Below are 21,307 nucleotides of genomic sequence, written 5' to 3' on the forward strand. Positions count from 1 at the left end.
GGAGCCTCATTTAGAGGCTCTTTAAATTCGTCGTCCACCATTCTCAAACCGATACCGGTGCATGCGTTTGATCGTGCCATCGTGGATGTCCGGATGATACAGTAAGTTCCCATTGCCGGGTCTGTTATGTTCGGTGGAACCGTATTCATGGCATGGTAATCGAACGCCATGCATCATCATCAAGGAAAGGTCTAGGCGAGTTGTTTGGCGAGGCGAGAGTTTTGCATACAGTGCCTAAACTAGACGAACATTCGTGAAGTGCGTCGGGAAGGTGATTTAAATTCTCACTTTCCAGGCCGGAAGACGCACGACTAGAGACTGCCCGATAGGTCTAGACGGGAGTCGGAAGAAGTTTTTTTTGTATATTTTTGGTTATTTTTGTTTTGTTTTGCTGTTTTTCCTTCTTTCTTCTGCTTCTCACGTGCGATTTATGCAATCATTTGGTCTTTGGTCTTGTTAGCAGCAAACATACAGCAGCCAAAGAAAACGAGCCCCTTCTCATCCCGCTGAGACTAACACTGGTCGGGAATGATTCTGTGGACTAATTCAATCACAAAGTTCCTCCCCTCCTCCTCCCTAGCAATGTAGCGGATGTAGAGAACACATTCTCTCGGTGGTGTAGTATTATGACCTTAAAGGGGTTCGGTGGGATGAAAATCCTGGGTAACCGGCAACAGAGTGGAAGCAAAATCCCATCTTCCAAACTGTCACATCATATTTCCGCGCGGGGTTTTCTCCCCGAACCCCGGGCTCGCTTTGCATACGGTGCTGGTGGCGCTCCATCCTCCGCAACACATCTTCAGCAGCACGAGGTTGGAAGCACTTTTCCAACGAGCGTCCCTCAACTCGACCATGATGAAACTGCATTAGTCACGATGCACTCAAACAAGCGACAACGACCACGACGATGACGACAACGACGACAACGACGACGGGGACACGAAGAAGATGATGCTGCGCTACCAGCAGATGAGGATGTTTTATAGATAGAAAACGCCCCGACAGGCTAAAAATGGCCCCATCACGCAGAGAAGAGTTTCGCTTTTCGACAACTCCACCCGGGTCCTGCGCACCCCCGGACACCACACCTCGGGCGCCGTGCCATGCACATGCCTGGCAGGCCGAAGCTGCAGTGTTCAGCAGCCCCCGAGCACCCCAGGTCGTGAATGAGCGAGACCCCTTTTTGGCAGACGCACTCGCGCGTCGTTGCATGACGTGGCGACATCATCAGCAGCAGCGCCGTCCATAAATACAATTTTTCTGCATAATTTTACCTCCTCGCACCCGGGGCGCGAGACCGCGAAACGCGCCGGCGAAGTGAAAAACGAAAATTAACGGCGCGCGGCAGAGGCCGAAACCCAACGCACCGAGGCAGCAAACAACGACCAAATGTCGCATTAGCGCTTGGTGCTACGCACACCCGCATCTTCCTTCCGAAAGGGACAACTGGAGGAGAATGTTGGATGAGGAAAAAAAAGGGGGGAAACGGTTCTGGGACATTCCGCAGCTCGGACCGATTTTACGATGCGTGTCTTTCCGTGTGTTTGCCGCTCGCTCGGCCCATTATTGTAGGGAAATTAGGTAGAGAAGTTTGCAAAACTGTTGGACGAGATCTTGGCACACTTGGTGCGTTAATGTGTACCGTATGTGGCTTTTTTATGAGGAGGTTATAATCTTCCCTCTGCAGATGATCGTGCACAACAAGGGTCGTATTATTTTGTCAAGACCCGTGCAATGACAACGGGTTTGGTGCATCGTTTTATTATCGAATTCTTCCTGTGTGGTGGGATCTTTCCGGTTGTGCCTTGGATCATAATCATCCCCACATCATCGCCCACACACACACACAAAACAAACACACTGGATGCATTAATACAGCTTGAACAATTGTTGCGGTTTAGTGCAAGTATAAAGTTTCCTAGACAACATTGTTTGTTGCGTTCAAATGACGCGCACGAGAGCTAGTGTCACCCGATATGACGCTCTAGATCACATTTTACTCAAACCACGGTCTACCGAACTCTTATTAGAGATATCCATTGATACCAAATTTCTAAAGAGCGTAAAAGGATTGAACGTATGAATCCGGTTCGAAGGACCAAATGAGTTTGCTAGGCTAAAAACGGTCCTATTTATGTGAACTATGTGTTATTTTCTGTTCGATTTTTCTCTCTTTTGCAAACTAAACCTCAGCTTACATTTGTATTGAAATAATTAAAAAAATCAAAGCTATTCCACAGTAGTGCCAGGTCGCTTAAATGATCCGTGTCACTATTCCACCAAAAGCCCACAACAGCTCGCAGACAAGCCACGCAAAATCAAAAGTACTTAAAACTGCACTTTTTTTATTTCTCTGACCACGGCATTCCCACACACACACAACAACTTGCGCACCGTAATTCCGACAAGAGCGTGTTAATGTTGTCGATGAAATGATTTTGACACTTGTGGTCATCCGAGATGGTCAAATGCGTTGTTGGGCCGGCTTGACACGAGGCGGCCCTCTGGGACAATGAAAACGTTCACATGACGAGCATCAAAAACCATCATAATCATCGTTTCAATACTTCTCTTCCCAAATGCGTTCCATCCAACGAAAATATAACAAACACACAAAAAATAATACAACACCATCCACACACAGGTGAACTCATCAAAGCGCAATAGGGTGCTGTGTGACCTCACGCAGGTGAAAAGAAGTACCACTACGCAACGTCCGAGCCCGTACGGCGTATGAAATGTTTTAAAAGAAAGAAAAACGAACACCCCAAAACCACACACACACACACACGGAGGCTCTCTTTATAAACCTTGCCCCTTCATCTAAGCAGCGACGGGCAGGCCGCGACCACAAGGTTTTGTCTGCGGTTTGCACAGATGAAAGGCAAGATGACTACAATTATCGGACGGCCGGTCATTTGGGACGGCCGAGAGAGTCTGACGAGCCCTTCACTTCGGTCACGGGCCCGTGTGTGTGTGTCTATCACGATCCCATGGAGTGAGAGTAGTACCCGTTTTAATCCGCAGGCGAGATCATGAAACGGTCCACACGCGGGATCCCTTTTGCCGTCCGGGAATGACGGGGACCTTTTGCTCCTCGTCTATCTACGCCCTCCCAGCCAGATCGGCACAATAGCCACGGCTATTAGTTTTGATGATCTTGTATAATTGAAAAGCAATTATTCACACTCGTTTGCGGCCGGGTCCACATCATCGTTCCCCGGGCCCGGACGAGGAGACCCGTCGTGGTCATAGAGCGCCACAAAGTGCGTTCTTCTACGCTTTTGTGAGCACGCCCGGGGTTCGTCGTCGTCGTACCAGTTGCACCGTTCCCTAGACACGGTTCGGATCGGAAAGCGTAGAAACGGCATGAAGAAGGCACACAGCGAGACAGAAAACCTCCAGTCCTCTTTCTAAAGATTCAAAAAGCCTGGCCAGCGTTCGCGTCTTTGCATTTCGTGGGCCGCTGCTATTTGCCACGGTTCGCCGTACACTAACAATCGCACGACGGAACAGTTTCATTCGATAGATCACCAATGAATAGGGGTTTCGAAATTGATTTCGTACGACTCAATAGCAAGAAGAAACACCACCACACAATGGAAAATTAGAAGGCCCAAAACGGCCCGATCCGGACGGGCTACGATCAACGCGTCTCCAGGGGGGGCACCGTGGTTGGTGGGGGGGCCCGAGCGAAGCGGATCCTAAAATTACCGGGAATTGTTCAACGCCCGAAAATTATCCCGTAAGCACTCGTCCATTATTATTTCATTTAAATGGATCTTGTTAATCATGCAGCAGCGGCCGGCTAAACCGACCACCGCTCCGCTAGAGACACTGCTAGACGAGCAAATAGCACCCGTCACGTCAAGAAAACAGGCAAGAAGCATCCTGCACGAGTCCTTGCCAGAGAATGGTACACCTTCTTCTACGGCTGCTTCCCATCATTGCCCCATCACAGTTTCCCATCAAATCGCTCACGGTAATGATGGGTGTAAAAAGGTTTTATCGTACTGTTGAACAATGTCGAAAGCCTTCGAAGCTGCGGGGTTTGGTCAGAAATGTTCAATTCCTCCGTTTTAATGTTGGTTTATTTTTTCCTGCTCCCCACACTACCCCGGTGTGCTCCTTGCAACTATTCAACTCCCATTTCAGCGCAAACCATAATCACCGGAATGGTGTCAATTGTTTCACCCGACATCTCGTGCCCGTTTTCGATAGCGTCACGAAAGAGCAACAACAAGGGAAGCCTTTTTATGACCTCCACATACCAGACACACACTCACACACACACCCACCACAAAGACCACGTCGTCGTGATGATGGGCCGCGCTTTTGTTATTGCTGTTAAATACTTTTATCTTATTATCAATGAACTTCTTGGTCGCTTGCTGTGATGTGGTGTGACCACAGGACGTGAGTTTGTAGCTTCTCCGCGGTAGCTGCGGATATCTTGCCGGGCTGCGGTTTCGCCCTGGCTGCCACACTGTTCAACAGATGTCTTATCCTCAAACACCGGTGAGGTCGTAAAACCTTCTCCTCGTTCGAGCCGTGTCTCCTCGTGGCCCATGGCCCGTCCAACAGTTCAAGTGCACTCTTCGGCACCAGACAGTATAGGGACTCCTTTTTCTCCTCCCGAAAGCAGGCGACTCCGTGAGGCTGTAAAAATCTCATCACCCGAATCAACTGGGCCAGACGGTAGACCGGGGCCGTAAAACGGGACGTGGGTATCAAACGAAATAATACCATCCGGGCATCAGACGGCATCTTGTCCGCGCGCGTCCCGGTCGCTCCTAAACGCGGTCCAGTTTATCAATCATCGGGCTCGTAAACATTCGGAGCATAAATTTTTAACAGCTTTTTTATGACTCCCGAATCGCTACGCTCCGTCGTATCGTCGTGGCTGTGGTGGAAGTGCCGGGGTTGGGCTTTGGTCGCGGTTTTGTCACGGGCGTTCCCAGCTTCGCACCGCCATTCGCGGGCTGTCCAGGGTGGCTGAAGCAATGGGATGAGACATTTCATCCATCGCGTCCATCGGACGGATCCAAAGAACCGAGAGTTGCGGTGACCGATGATGAGCATCCGTAGGATAACCGCAGACATCCAACCTTCCTCCGGGTAATTCCCGCATCATCCTCTGGGGGTTTTTCGATTGAATATATTCGAAAGATCGTGGGAGTTGCCTTGAAAGGATAATATCTTCCCGGGTTCTGCCATTTCGCCCGGAGGATTGGGGACCCAAGGGTCGGGGGCGAGGTTTATTGGCGGAAAGGAAAATTGAAACCACATCATCATTATCGCGCGCCATCTTGCCTTCAGCACGAGTTGGGGGATCCTCGTGGAGTTCCGTTCCCTTGAAAACCAACCATCCCCGACAAGCTTTTGTTGCCAGCCGTGTCATTCACGCCGTATGCGTTCCTTACATCCCCATTGTGTGCTTCTGCTAAAGATGCTCGATAATAGATAGGGCGGTAGTCTTCCGCCGTCAAACTTCCGGAACATCTTCTACCCCCGCACAAACCCACCCACACACACACACACTCACATCCACACTCCAGTATTCAATGTGATAACACACGTGATGTCAAATCGAGCTGCGGAGTCGTTTCGGTTGCGTAAAAATTTGCTTCCCATTCGCCCCATCGTTTGATTTTCCGTTCAATTTCTTATCAAATTTCCATCCAACCCCTCTCTCGATCGAGGATGCTAATTTTCGCCCATCCGGTGTGTGTGTGCGAACTGTTCTATATGGTGCCGTAATTCCCGTCCCGGATAGATAAAGTTTAGTGCCGTTTCTGTTGGCCATATTAAATCGGCACCATCGTTCGTTCCTTGCCGGGTGCCGGGAACCGATTGCGTCAATGACAGCGACGATGATGACGACGCCGATGATGATCATGATTAACATAAACGATATTGGCTTGTTCCTCGCAACACCTTTCCCCATCATCCAACAACGGGCGCTGGGCGCTTTTATTGTTATCGTTCTATTGGCTTTGTGCAATCACTAATCACTATTACCATTTTTCTCTCTCTCTCTTTCTCCACAGATGGTGAGTTTTTTACAATCCGATATGCTTTATAACACAGCTCCACCGCCGTCGATACATCGTTTGGCGCACAGGCAGGGTACAAGCAGGGTAATAAAACGATTCCGAACGCGCGGTGGTTCCGGAACGCTGTACGTGGCGTACCCGGTACCACCGGATTGACGGTATTAATCGGGGTGTATTAGAGAGCGGCCCGACATTGGCTTTCCCCTGCCGCTGCTCACCGGCACAACGCCGGTGGTATATTGCTATATAAAACAATAATGATACTAATAATAATAGTGCCACATCGATCGGGCCGAAAGATTGCTCACCTTTGTCCATGTTGATGAGGCGATTTTTATGGATTAGCTCGGTTTTAACGCACACGGGTCGGCGGCTGATCAAATCTCACAGTCGCTCTCTTTCTCTCTCTCTCTTTCCCATCCAAATTGTCCCGTCGGTCACATTGTCACACCGGGGGAAAGCCTCAATGGCACAGAAAGAATGGCCACCAACACACCGAGTCGTCACAGCGCTGGGACGCGTTTTAATGAGATCTTTTCAAATTTTATTATCGCTAAATCGTTTAATCACATCATTTGTAATGCCATTTGGGCATGCCAGGAGACCGAATCATACCGGGCAGGATCGTTTGAATTAATCGACGCAACTCATCCTGCCCAGCGCGAGGGGGAAAAGGCCGCACTGCCCCGCGGGTACTGCCCTGAGGGAAGAATCCTGGCAGTGCGCCGCTTGACAACGCTTCCCGTTGTTTTCAAAACTCTCGTCCATCCATTCCTGCCGCACCGCAGGCAGACTTTGCGCTTTTTACGCGCTGCTGTTTTGCGTACTGTTTAGTCAGTTTCATTAGCAACACACATAAAAACGGGGAACCCGTTTACTCGATTTGCATTTGCTACCAGTCCATCATCGCGCCAAGACGAGCAGCAGCAGCAGCAGCAGCAGTATCTACAATATCCTGCCAAGGGGAAATGTCCCCTTGCGGGCGTTTTTGGCTTTAATTTATGCACTCGCCACTTTGCTAGCGGGAATGAGTTCAGACTGTTTCCCGAATGTGTGTGTGTGTGTGTGTGTGTTTTTTACTGTTTTGTTTTGTTTTGTTGGGAGTATCTTCTCTCCCCCTTCAATTATCTTAGAGTCACATTTCTTCGTTCGATAGTGCGAGGCCTGAAGCACGGAGCCTGACATCTGAGTGCAGTTGGCATCAGAACGTCGTTTGGCATCTGTCCCTAGAGCACTTTCCGTGATGTGTTCAGTCGGCAAAAAAAAAACTGGTCCAAAACAAAGCAGAGCAGCAGCAACAACAACAGCAAGCCACAAAAAAAAGACTAGACAAACATCCAAACAGCATAATGCATTAATAGAATCACCGGTGTAGTACCAGCAAAACCACTTACGCCGCCCCAATCGAGTTGTCGAATTGGATTAAAAAGTTCATTCGTTCGTCTGTTCGATGAGATGTCTATTTTTTTGTGCTGCTTGTTTTCCTCTGGCCCCGTGTGTGTGTATATATATCCCATTTTTTGCGTTTGGTCCTTAAGCTATCTAGAGTGTGCCAAAACTCGGCACTCGGCAGCCAACTCACGGCTTAGCCCGAGCCAACAGCGAACAAAACGCTCTTATCCTTTTTTACTTTCGTCCTCCCTGGACTCCCACCCGGACACCCGGTCCCCCGGCCGCTCGTCCATTTGCAAAAACCGAGCGATGCCGCTGTGTCTGTTGTGATGCAAATCTAGTTTATTCAAATTTTCCCAAAACCACGGTTTCGTGTAACACACACCCCGCGCGAACGTTGCTCTTGACTTTGCGGGTAATGGATCCCTTTTTTTTTTTTTTGTTCGCATCCCCTTCCCTCGCGTCCCGAGCGAAACGAGGCACTCCCTTCCCCCGGGCACCGATTACTACCGGGTGGGCGGTTTGTTTACCGAGCAATCCGAGGGCCATCGCGCACAAAGGGGACACGGGGACACAAAGCGGGCGCGACACAAAACAAAGCAACAATACGCGCCAAACAAACAATGGCACACATCCTTTTGCCATGCCCACGGGCGTGGCGTTGGCCCGCGTTTTCTTACTCTCTTTGAAACGGCTCGGCCACGCCACCCCCCACGCGCAACCCGGGACCATATTCTTCCCGTCCCGGGTGTCCTTTTGTGTGTGCGCTTTGCGACGGTCGAAAGCGAAAGCAATCGTTGGGGACAATCAAATAAAAAGAAAAAAAAACAGAAGAGTGTATTACAATAATGGCACAAAGCTAATAGCCCGCCCGAGCAGCCTTTAAATGCCCATCCATTCCGCCCGGGCGTTTTCCCGGCCCATCCCTTCCAGTGTGTGTGTGTGTGTAAGGCGTCATTTTTAGGCGGATGGCTTATTCAATAGCGACGACGACGTGTTTCTTTCCGCCCCGGTATTGATTTCGCGTCGCAAATGAGTGCTTTGAATAAAAAGCCACCACCACCAGCCAAAATGCGGCTCGAGCGAAATTGTTGCTCGATGTCGAAAAAAACTGCTGCTTTTGCAAAAACTAGTCTAGCAGGAGAGCGCTTGCACCGCGGCCAGAGAGGGGACACGGCGGGAAGATGTCGTAAAACAATGCCCTTATTTAGCGGAGCAGCAGCGGTGAGAAACCGATCCTTCTGCAGTTGTGCGCGCAGGTGGGTGCCTTCCAACCGCGCAAAGGACAGCGAAAGGACGAACAGCGCACCCCGAGCGAGTCGCGGATCTAAACAAAGTCCACATTAAAAGGCAAACCCCCCCCCCTTCTTTTGCTCATTCAGGAAGGGCAATGCGAGATCGCGTCGACGTTGGCGACGTTCAGCGAAACAAAATGAAGCGGAAAAAAAGGAACAGAAGCTGACACGGCACAATGATACAATGATACAATCATCAAGCCGCGGCCGCGACCTTTTCAAACCGATCCGCGTGCGGTTAAGTGGCTCAAAATGCTCACCCAGACATACGCCGCCGGTAGAACAATCGGGTGCGCATCTTCGCATCGCATTGGGGCGATGATCGAAGTGCAGCGGCGAGTGCATCGAGCGCCCGACCGCTTACCTTGGCGCGGCATCTCCTTTGCACTATTTTTCGGCCAACGAGGCCCGAAACACACCACAGACCGCGCCGGTTTTTCCCACATGGGGTGATGGTTTTGTTTGGTTTGCTGTTTCAACTCCTTCCTGCCCTAAATTGGAGAAATTGATTCCCGAAACCCGCGGCGACCACAGTGTGGACGAAAGGGTGGCCCCCACCAACGGTGGGTGCGCGCGCTCGCGTCTCAAATTGGCGATCGGCAAACAACAGTCGTCGTCGTCGTCGTCGTTTGTGCGGCAGGTCTCTTCTCCGGAAGCCTTCTGCTCTTCTTTTCCCGTCCTGTACCTCCGTCCTTTCCGTCTTCCCTCACTCACAAGACAAGCGAAGGGATTGTCCTTTGACGTGGACGTGGACGCGGCCGTTTAAATTTTACTCCCGTTAAACATTTCCTGTCCTTTCCGGCGTAGCGAGGGTTTTGTTTTATTATTATGCTTTGTGGGTTTGGTGCGCGTTGTACAAACGTAAAGGGATTTTTTTGTTTTGGTTTTTGTGCCGAAAAGGCTTTTGTTTTGTTTTATCGCCGGGCTCTCTGGTTGGCGCGTTCGCATTTTTCCCTAAAGAACTCATTCATCAATTCAATCCTGTGTGCCGCCCGCCGCTGCGTACTTCCGCGCCCTTGGTCCTAGGCACGATAAAATGAATCGCCGTACATGTGACTGTGTTTTTTGTCTCTCTCATTCTTTCTCTTGCTCTTTCCCCTTTTACCCGAGCAAAGGGCTTTTGTTGGTTTTTTTTTATTTGGTCTGTACCTTTAATCGTCTTTCTCTAAAGCAAACCCCCGTTTCTTCCTCCTCTCCTGCGCTAGTCGACGACTCACCGGGAGGATGGCTTTTGTCAATTGTAAACCGAACCGAAGAAAAGCGGGTCCCGAGATTCGCTTCCATTCATTCGCGGGTCGCAATGGAAGGATGGCAACTAGTAGACTGCCGCGACCGCGATCGTCGTCAGTTTTAGAGCGAATTGTGTGTTCCGATGCGTGTTGCCTTCGTTTCTGTTTGTTTGTTCTTTTTTTTTGTTTTTGCTACGTTTGTAAGATTCGTTTGGACATTTTTTTTTCTGTGTTAAATGCGCTTCCGTTCATTAATTCTTGTCAACAGCTTCTGCTATCTTTGATTCCTTTCGGGTTTCGTTGTCAACCATTTCTTTTTTTTTTTTTTTTGGTTTGTGCTTCTGTTATTTCCCGTTCTTAATGCTTTATGTTCGCTTCCTTCTTTTTTTTTGCTGTTGTTGTTGTCGTTCCGTACATTATCAGAAGGGGGAGATAATTTTCCTGCTCCGATATAGAGTATGCGAGCGGCGTGTGATTCCAAGGAACTGCGCAAGGACCCTGCGCCGGACGAATAGCGAGAGGAGGACACAAAGCGAATCCATTTCCGATTTCGACGGAGCGGCAAAGAGAAAAAAAAAAGGCCAAAAAAAAGCACAGAAACACTGATCCAATCGGAATTACTTCTCGAATGGTTTCCATGTTCACCCACCCATCCACCTTGGGGGGGGGGGGACGTTGTTATCTTGGTCGTATTATCCCCCGGGCACTAACTGCTTTATGCTTCCTCTCGGCTGCTGCTACCAATGCTAGTGAAATCCTATTTTCAGAAAACAAAACACTAAACCACTACCACCACCACCCCTCACACCCAGGCGTTGCCGAATTTGCAATCCCAGCTCACTCAACAAGGTGTGTTCCTACACACACCAAGGTATTTGTTTTCCATTGCTTTATCCATTGCAATGTTATTCTTCCGCTACTTAACTCTTTTTGCCTTGTAAAATTTTCCAATTACATCCATCCCGCGGGACAACGACTGGCGGGGACACCGTTTTGCGGCGGAACACTGTACTGTACCGCTGTGTGCCGCGCGCGCAATATACATAAATCACGGTGGCACGTTTTTGAGACTTTATAGTTGCACGCGTGGATGGGCGGTATGTACGCGGAAAGGAGAGAGGGAGAGAGAAAGAGAGAGTCGTCGGCGGCCACCGGGAAAGGATGATTCATTTGGTGCCTTTGTTTTTTGTAGTTGGTGTTTTTTTTCGCTGCCCATTCTTACCATTCATCCGTCTCCCCATTTAAAAACGTATCGGTTAAGCACGGTTTTATAGTGTCCGTTCCCAGCTCTTCTCCTCACGCTCCACACCCTGCCCCGGTCGTGTGTGTGTGTGTGGTTCTTCCTTCAAGACTCAATGGTTTCTCTCGAAAGAGTTGTAAAACTTGAAATATGGAAACCCATCAAAACGGAGTGACCGCGCGCAAACATCAACCCGAAGGCGCGCGATAAAGAGTGGATAAAAAGGGGGACGGGCGACAGGGGCGAGAGTGCTGCTGGGTAGTAAAGGCTAAATACGAAAAGGGGGCTATTAAAACACATGTATTTTACCTCAAGCTCTTGCCGTGCAGGGCGCGGCGGCTGGTAAATCACAGCGCGCGGGTGGCTAAATATTAACGTTCGCCCCTAATGATGTACTCTTTTGCTGCGTTTTAAGTCGGGTACAATAAAAGCGGAACCGTTTTTTTTTACTGCGTCGAGAGCGGCGTTGATTGTGGGACCCACCCACTCCTCACGAGCAAGCCCCGCCGCTCGCTTGGCAATTTGCATCCACCGCCACCAAAAATGGCACACAGCAAATGCCACCGTCGCTACTCCCTCTCGGCGACGGTTAGCATTAAATAGTTCCAATTTTCTTCAAACGGGAGCACAAACACGAGCGGGATGACCGAGTAATGGAGGAAAAGCTACCCTGCTTCACTCGATGGGGCACGCCGTCGCTACTAAGCAAATCGTGATTGGCATTGATTAGGCGAAGCGACGAGCGGATTTTGCTAAGATCGCTTACTTCTGTTGCTGCAATTGCAACATACCCGCCCGGTTTGCAAACCGGTAGCAGGTTCGGTGTCCCGCTGTCAGTTCATACCCTGCCCGCTGCCCCATCGGTATGAAGACATTCCCGCTGTAAGGGATCTCCTCTGCCCATCGCCGACCAACGTACACAGCGCCGCGTAGAAAGATTTATTTTCGACCATTAAAAAGAAACAGGTTTCGCTAAACGGTTTGACCGCCCCGAGATCTTCGCTTACTGCGGCATTTGGTAAATCCCTTCCAGCCGTTGCACCGCGGCCGGATTGAACGAGGCCCTGCCACGTTGAACTTTGTGCTTGGGTTAATTTCTAAATCCTAGTCCATTGCACTGCACGTCTGCAGCGCTGCAGAGCGTTGCATTTACGTGCACTCCCGTCGGCGTCCATTGCTTCCTGGCGCCAGCAACTGCAGCAGCTGCAGCCGCAATGATTATTTATTTATTCTTTTTTGCTGCCCCTTGCAGCCTCACGCCTTCTCCCACGATGCCAATCGCCCGACTGAGCAAACCTTGCCGCGTTTTGCTTTTCGATCGCTAATTGAACCGACGGCCCACCGCCCCCCTTGCGTAGCACAAATGTGACTGTTTAAATGATTCGTTTCATTAATCAGCATTATTTTCGAACAGGGTGGAATGCGCCGACCATTGCGGCGAAACCCGATCACCCTACGATCGGCGATCAGTATCGTGCGCAGCCTGTGTGCAGGATCTGATCTGATCGACCGGAAAACGATGGCTTTTGACGGCCGGACGAACGACGCCGTACACTCCCACTGGCTCGAGAGACGAAGAATGGTTTTGCAAAAAAAAACAAACCCCACGGGCAATTTTCTATTTCGTATCTCGTAAACTATGTAATGATGATTATAAGACGTTGAGCCGAGCCAGCGCTGCGCCAAACCTGCCAGCCACAGGCCCCGGTTCGCTGTGGAAGGGGAAATACGACAGAAGGGAGCGAAAGAGCGAATGAGCCATAAATTTTGACATGAAAAATACCAATTTTCCCGCGAACCCCGTGAAACCGTTTTTCTATCGGATGGAGTTAAAAATGGAGATGCAAAGGAAATCAACGCACACACACAAACACATACAAGAAGAAAGGCTTGCAGTCTTTAACATGACGGCCATTGCCATTTTCTGCAAAACATGTTGCAGTTTCGCTTCTCCTAATCACGTGAGAAAAGATTGAACTTTTTAGCGGCGAAGCATAGACATCCCCGTGCCGCAGGGTTTTACTGCTCTTTCGATTTTGTTTTCCCCTTTTTTCTCTGCCTCTTCCATCACATTTTCCCATACTGCACACACACACACACACAAACACACAACTTTGTATATGCAGCTCACCGCCCTTCAGCCTGCAACTACTTGCAGCACCTTCGACATTTTCGAGACGCAAATTATTCTCCCGCTCGCTCACTCGGGTGCAGCCAACAACAAAGAAGCTGTCTTTATTCTCATGTTCGATCGATTGAATCTTTTCATGATGCAGTTCCCTCCACGGACCTACGAACCCACCCCCACCCCCCCACGCGGGGCTCCGGGGTGCTGAAATTGCCTTTAAAGCCGAGCGAAATAAATCGCTTTTTCGCCCGAAAATCGCACACAAAACGATAAAACCCGTACCCGTCCCTCCATCCCGTATAAATTGCCAATCATTCATCCCTTCACCCTCTCCAAAGGGGGGTGGGGATGGGTGGTGGGTATGGTTAGAAAGTAAAAAGAGGAAAACTGATGAAATGGAGAGAAAAAAAGTAGAAACCTAAAGTTTGGCACTCCTTTGTGTGGCCAGACCTCCTCCCTCCCCCCCCGGAACTACAAGCGTGAATTGAGTGTTTCCCTCGCCGTCTCTCGTCTTCCGCTTTCAGAGCAATCGATCTTCAAACCTCCACTCTGCCGCCCTGCCGTGGCGTGGAAATTTAATCGATTTTTCCGCAACTACCAGCCACTAAATACCAAATGTATATGCGCATAAAGGCTTTTGGGGTGGGGGGGGGGGGTTGGTTGGGCGGTTGGTTCCGTCGGGGGAATGGGATTGAAATTTTCTTTCACTACCTTTTTTTTTGGTTTGGTTCGTAAACATTACACTACTACCACGATTCTCATCGCTCTGCGGTCGATCGATTTTTCATTTTCCGCTTCCGCTTTCGATGAAACTCACTCTCATGCCTTATCGAAGCGTTTGAGGTCGCCAATGGCCCGCTGTGTGGCGGGCATTATTCGCACATCAGCTGCATTTGAAGGGGACCTGTGTTTTTTTTTATCGGGAAAATACATCAAAATCCTGTTTTAATCGGAAAACCTAAAGCTGCCTTTGCTGGCTACGGTGCAAAAAACGCTTCCCACGGAAAAGCTGAAACACTGGCGCATTGGGAAATGGTTCATTACAAACGGAACATGATTCATTATGGTTAAAACAGACACTGATTTAAATAAATATCACTCCGCTGAACCATTAATAGGCACCCGAGATCGAACACAAAAATGACCGATCCGGTCTCCGGTCGGACTCGGGTACGGTTGTACCGCCGCGTGCGTTAAATGAATCCAACGCGCCGACACACACAAATTACGAAAAAAAACGATAAAGCTTATACTCCCCGCGCTGCAGCAACGTTTAGCTTAATCAAAGATAGAGAGCGAAAAAAATGTATTCCTACAACCCCCCCCCCCCAAAACAGGTGTTCTAAGCCGCGAGGCATCTGATTTATATGTCCGCGGGCACTGCAGACACACACACACACGTCGTGTCCTACACTGTAACAAATTATAATTATAGGAATCACTCCAAAAATGACAGAGTGTGCTTTTCGGTGCACGCGCGTGATCGGGGAAGAAGTTTGCTTTTGCTTTTCATCCGTTTTATCCCCCCCCCCCCCCCCCCGCAAGTTTGAGGGAACACGAACGGCTGGAAGGGGAGCAGGCACAGCAAAGTCCGGCGGCGAGGAGATTTATCAGCCACCTTCTTCTCTTCCCTAACCGGGCGAGTTTTTACATGGAAATAATTTCTTCGATTGGATGAATCATAAAATAACCTGTAATTTATTGATGCAAAGGCGATTAACTGGGGTATGATTTTGCTTAATAGCCATCACACGGTTCGGCCGTCCTGCTACTTCCCCGTACCTTTGGCTCGCCTTTGCCATGCTGTTTCTAGCCGTCTGTGTGTGAGTGTGTGTGTGTGTGCTTTAATCGAGCGATAAATATTGTTAGCAAAAAGGGGGAAGGGAAACACACGAGGGGAGCAAGCAAGCAAACGTTTACGCTTGTTGCGCGCTCGGTCGGTTAGAGCGCCCCGGGAATCGAAGACAGCTGATCTTCGATTCGCAAAATGGCAACCTATTAGCGCCTGCAGCTTAACGATCATCGCGACAACGACCGAACAAGCGACAAGCGAACCAGCGAGAGAGAGAGAGAGAGAGAGAGAGAGAGAGAGACAGCCGAATGACCGAAGCGTGAAACGAGCGTCTGTCCGATCTCGAACCCCATATTGCACGCGGGCCACGAGGACACGACTGCAATTGGCGTTAAATTTCGCCAGATCGGCCCATTGTGCCGACGGATAATGTGCAGAACCGGCACCCGCCAGCAGTATGGCCGAATCGTGCCGTGCAGCGTAAAAAGCAGAAGGAATGGAAGGAAGGAAAAAAACACACACAACAAACGCAACCAATCGATTTGGCCAATCCCGATCAATGCCGATCGCCATACAAACCTTGGCGGAAAAAAGGGTGGAAAATAAACACGGAAATAATCATCTTTCTGCTGCTGCTGCTGCTGCTGTGGCTGGTGCATTTCACACCATCCTTTTCCACCCCCCCCCCCCCCCCCCCCCCCCCTCCTTTCACATACGGTATGCGATCGTCGTTTGCGCTGCTCCAGATTCCAGCGTGCGCGTATTTATTTATTTTCCTTTTCGCACGCCCGGCCCCATGGGAATGCCGAGGTGTGCGTTTGTGTGTGCCATCTCTGCTTAATTGAGTTCTAGTTTCGGTGTGCAAGTGTACACTGACTGCATCGACCTGCATAGATTGGATTGGTTGGGTTTGGGCGGTCGAAGGGATCTAGGTGCTCGTGTTGCATGTGCGCGCAAAAACACGTTACCCGCTCACGGTTTTCCCCATTTTCAACCCACACACCGGTGTCGGGCAATCGTGCCAAGCTGATTTGTTTGCCGTTTTGCTTGCAATGCTATGTTACTGCGGCTGGCTCTTTAGCGTCCGCACGGCAAGCTGCTTAACATGCGCGGCAGCCGGAACTGCCGCGTGTCCTGCGGTGCAGAGATTTGTCCGCCGACGCCGCGATCGACTTAAGCGACTAATCGCAGAAATGTGAGTTGCTTCTTCTTTTTTTGTATGCTTCTCTCCCACTCTATATCGCTCGTCAATAAGCTTTGCATTCTTTCCCATTTCAACCCCATCTGTATGCAACGAGTTGCTCTTTTAGTGTTACGGAGCCAATTTCGCACAATGTGCGTTTCGTTGATTGAAGTGTGTGCGCCATCGTTGCACCAGCCCGATTGCGGTAATGTGCGTCGAAATGTGTTTTTTTTTTTTGCTGGTGCCCTCTCTCAATCCGCAACTGTGGTGGTGGAACGGCGAAGAAACGTGCCGAACTCATCGAAGGAATAATGAGAGGGAATAAAACACCCTTTACTTACTTCGCCCTCACCGCGGGACAGTTGCATTCCTGCCAGGCACAAGATAAAGAGGAGAACGCATGAGGCCACGCATCCCCCTTTAAAGCTCACTCAAATGACACGACCAAGACACGGGCAGGCAAGAACGGGCTAAAGAGCCAAGGGGAAGCAGTTTCGGGGGGGAGGCACCTGGAAGCATTAAATGGGTTCGCTCAGCTCACTCTGATTGACTTATGCGTTTGTGCACATTGATGCACTCCTTTTGCATTCCCACTCCCCCCCCCTCACCTTCCGTAAATAATTATGAATTCAAAGGAGGAGCAAAAGCACGAGCACAGCCCAAAGCCCCGGGGCGCGATCGTCCCCGGGGGGAATGAAAAAAAAGATAATAAAAATGAAACAAACTCCACCCGAGCGCGGTGTGCAATGCACCGCCGATGGCGAGGGGGAAAGACAAATGAAACGCAAAACTCAGTGGCACTTGCTGGCAGGCAATTGTGTCTGGCAGTCTAGGGGCCCCGCACCACACCACACGCAGGATGCTACGAGGGATACATATTTGTGCGAAGCAAAGAAGGCGCAAACAACAGCAGCAAAAAAACAACAACGAACGAACGGACGGCAAAACGATGTGCCGCAGTTTGGAAGACATTTAAAACAAAATCGTTTCGCGCGGAGCGAATATGATACAGATAATGCCAAATTAAAATGCGATGTGCATTTCTTGCTGTTTTGCTGCGGCCGCCATCGCCGCCTCACACGTACCTCGTCGCCCGTCACCCAATGCGCAGCAACGGACTGGAAGTCTTAATGCAACTTTAGTTGCATTTGCAAAGGAACTGCTGCTGCTGCTGCTTTGCCGAGTGTATCTTCACTATGCCTTTGTGTGTGCATGGGAATGTGTGCGTGTGTGTGTGTGTGTGTGTGTGTACGTGTGTGAGAGAGTGTGTCGTTTATTGTAATGGCCAGCACGCTGGACCGGTGTGGCCTTCTCCACGACGTGCCGCCGCTTCTTCATTCACGATCTTTAGTCGATTCTTTCGCTGGCTCGACGGGTTCGACGCCGGCTTGTGTGTGTGTGTGTAGCAAATTATAATTAGCATATAGATTAATTTTGCATTTCGTTACTTTCGGTTTTATGTATGTGTATGTGTGTGTGTGCGTATTTATGTGCCTATTTGTGAATATTTTACGTTTCGCTTTTTAGCGGCCCTGGGGAACTTTATTTAATTTGTTAACGACAGCATTTGTTGTACGTTTACTAAAGCTTAGATTAAAGTAGCTTGCTTGAAACTTTAGCAACACGAATGCCTTAGCTTGACCCCGTAGCTTCATACCAAAAAGGTTGGTCTTTTACACTACGGGGTCGTGTGCGTTCAAAAAAGCGGATCGGATGGGGAGCTTTTTTTTCTACGCTCAACACAGATTTACTGTCTACAGGGGGAGCACACGGGCGAATGTATGTGTGAGAGCAAAATAAGTTTGCCAATCAAAGTTTGCTCAAATTTTAATTACACTCCCATCTTACACATTCCTCACGATCTTAGGACCGCTTCATTGCCAAATTCATTATACCTTCGTCACCTTTTCCCGGGCTGTCTAACTTTCTTGGTGTAGTCGTTCACCAAAACCTTTACTACACCCTCCCCATTACACACAAATATCATCAATTTCTCTCCCATCCCGGGTCCCACCACCACCGACCGTCGAGGTGCGGAGGCTTGGACACGCAGCGTCCCAAAACAAACCCTTAAAATGATGCAATCAACACACTGATATGGCACCCCGCGGTGTCGATTCCTTGCGCGCGGGACGCACCAAAGGAAAGTTCAACTGCTCTCGACGATCGTTTAACATCATTTGGTAGGGAGAGAGCTTTCCCCCCATTCCCTGTTTCCGATCAGTTCTTTCTGCGCGAGCACGGGAAAGATCGCTCGACCGAGTCAGTGTTGAAAAAGCTTGCGTGTGTGCGCGCTCTCCTGTACTGTCACATAGTTTAAAACCAAACCGGCCAAACCATCGGAGGGACGGAAAGGCGCTGCCTTTTACGCACGGGCTCCGGACCGACCGATCGAAGGCGTTCGAGAAGAATCTTGCCTTTTTCGGGCGAAAGAAATGAAGCGTCGAGAGGGGCCCAAAACGCATTCACTCGCCTCGGCTCCGGGAGATTATCCTCATCCATCTTGTGACACACAAACACACACACACACGGCGATCCAGGGGGCCTGTTTTCTTCCCGATCCCGGCCGCTATGTGGCTATGTGTCAACCGTACGTTGCCGTAGTCTCCTCCCAAGCAGTTGTGTAGGTCCCCGTCAGTTTCCCGAACCTTATCGAATTATCGGTCCACCTCGATATGGCAGCAGGCGGAACGAAATGGGCTGAAATGAGGCAGCTTTGAGTGAATCTGTCCTGCGCTGCGGTCCCTGCGGCCGGTCAAGCACATCACAGCGAGCCGACCGGAGCCCGCGTGAAATGGCGTCCTGCGCACGATACCTAGAGCTGCACACACACACGCATGCACGCAGCATGGCTTTTCGAGTCTGTTTTCGGTCACCGGTCAATCGAACCCGGTGGGCAGCGGGTCCACATTTGTTCGAGGGCACCCTCTCTTAAGGTACCTTCGATGCTTGAAGGTAGAAGGCCAGGCAGCGCGCCGCACCACCACAGCGGGAGGTCACATCGAAGAAAGGGACCCGACCGGAGAAATACGGTCTCGAAGGCCGCCTGCCTTTTAGCACCGCATCGGGCCAGCGCTCGGTACGAGCGTGCGTCCCAGGCGATTGTGTGTTCGCTTGCTTGCGGCAACGACGAAGACGACGCTTCTTGGCCTATGCGTCTTTCACCTCGACAGTGACAGCACCGACAGAGGGACGATGGGCGACATTTGAGACTGACCAATCGTTATTACCACGGGATGACCCCATGGCGAAGGAGGAGGCCCACACCCACATGCGGTCCCTTGCCTTTCTCTCTCTCCCGGGTCTGTCTGTTTTGTTTCACTTCGATCGGCTCGGCCCTGGTCGCACACATCTCGTTACTTCGCTTGCCGCGCATCTCGGCCCGGCCGTACCTGAGCCGCTCCGGGGTTGCGTTATCGGATCGGTCATGTTTCGTTACACATTTTGCGCGCCACCGTCCCTCTCCCAAGTGCCCGGTTTGTGCAAACGAACAGTTCCTGCTGCCGTGGTGCAGCCTTTGCTTTTGCGCCACCTGGAGCAATGATTTAAGAGCAAACGCGACAGAGAAATGGTCGAACCGTCAGGCACATGCAAAACGCTGCCTTTGTTCTTGGCCGTCCCACTGGCCGGCCACTCAGCGATGGAATTGTGGCGATGGAAATGGGCATAGCAAAGCCCCGTCAGCAAAATATCAACCGACGACGCTACGACGCAGGCTAAAGGGAAGACCCGCGCGGGTTGGCCGGGAGGGGTTGGTTTGTTTTTCTTTCCGCCCGCAGAAGAAAATGTGCTGCACTTCTACGGCCGGGACAGGGGACTCTTGGGCAACGAAAAGGCAACAAGACCCGGCCAGCAACAGACGGTAGCACAAGCACAAACGAACGCTCTGTGCACACCATTTTGCGTCCCGTCGAAGAAGCGCAAGACCGGTGAAATGGAATTTTTCTTTCCACAAGCGACCATTTTGCTATTATGAACCCCGTCTGCTCTGCTTTACTGTATGTTTGTGTGTGTGTGTGTGTGTGTGTGTGTGTGTGTGTGAGTATGCTGTGTAGTGCCCACCGTACGCTACTACTATCAACAATGCACAGATCATTTTCCGAGTATTCGTTTGCGTAAAGCATTAGCTTTTGTGTACGTGGAAAACCCAAAAAACCCCGGACCCAGCCAGCCAAACCCATTTGGCCATGAGCGTAACAGAGATAGAGAGAGAGAGCGAGCGCGCACAGGACAATGGAAATCTCATCCGAATAATCTGTAATAACATTTTTGCGGACCATTCACCGGATGGGCACGACACGGCGAAACCGAAAGCCGGAAGAAGGAGCGAGGGTCATGAGACGAACGGTTTTGCGCATTCTTTCACACCGGGTCGGGTGCGCGCTGGCCATTTTTATCTCAACACAAGCATCACATTTTCCTCCTTCAGCCTTCTTAGAAGCGGGAAAAGTTTTGGTGCAAACGCACGAGAGACGGCGGAGATCAGGAGAGAGAGAAAAAAAGACCGCCGAGGACACACTCCACTTTTCCAGCACAGTACAAAAAGTCCGAGGGAAATTGCTTTTTAAATCATCGTTTCCCTCCACATCTTGCACACGGGCGTGCACACACACACACACATCCGGACACACTGTTGGCGACTTCTTTTCTGCCCTCTATCGGGACACGGAGGAAATTGGGTAACGGAAAAGATCCTTGAACGCAGCGCTGCTCGCTGGGGTCGCTCGGAAAAAGGATCGAAAAGCAATTGGCAGTAAATTTCGTTACGCTAAATCCTTGGCGCAATCGCCATAAACCGTTATTACAATTTGTTTTGATTGACCGTGTGGACACACTCACACACACACACATACACCGAAAGGCAGCAGAAGCAGCAGCAGCATCCAAAGCCCGACCACCGACGGTAAAAAGGGCGTGCGGCGTATCACAAAAGGAAGGACCAAGATATTGGTTTTGCTGTAGTTTTGCTGCCTTTGATTAGGCATCTTTTAC

General features: G+C 50.3%; 1 protein-coding gene across 7 annotated transcripts in view; it reads left to right on the forward strand.

Annotated features, from left to right (window-relative positions):
- LOC121600951 (homeobox protein homothorax) overlaps positions 1–21,307 on the forward strand; it is a 192,328-nt gene that overhangs the window by 136,264 nt on the left and 34,757 nt on the right. For all 7 annotated transcript variants that reach the window (XM_041929764.1, XM_041929752.1, XM_041929742.1 and 4 more), the window contains exon 9: positions 2,461–2,463. In XM_041929764.1, the coding sequence (XP_041785698.1) occupies positions 2,461–2,463 (3 nt within the window). The remainder of the gene's footprint in view (positions 1–2,460; positions 2,464–21,307) is intronic.

The sequence above is a fragment of the Anopheles merus genome, chromosome 2R (assembly GCF_017562075.2).
Source record: "Anopheles merus strain MAF chromosome 2R, AmerM5.1, whole genome shotgun sequence".
Taxonomy (NCBI): Eukaryota; Metazoa; Arthropoda; class Insecta; order Diptera; family Culicidae; genus Anopheles; species Anopheles merus.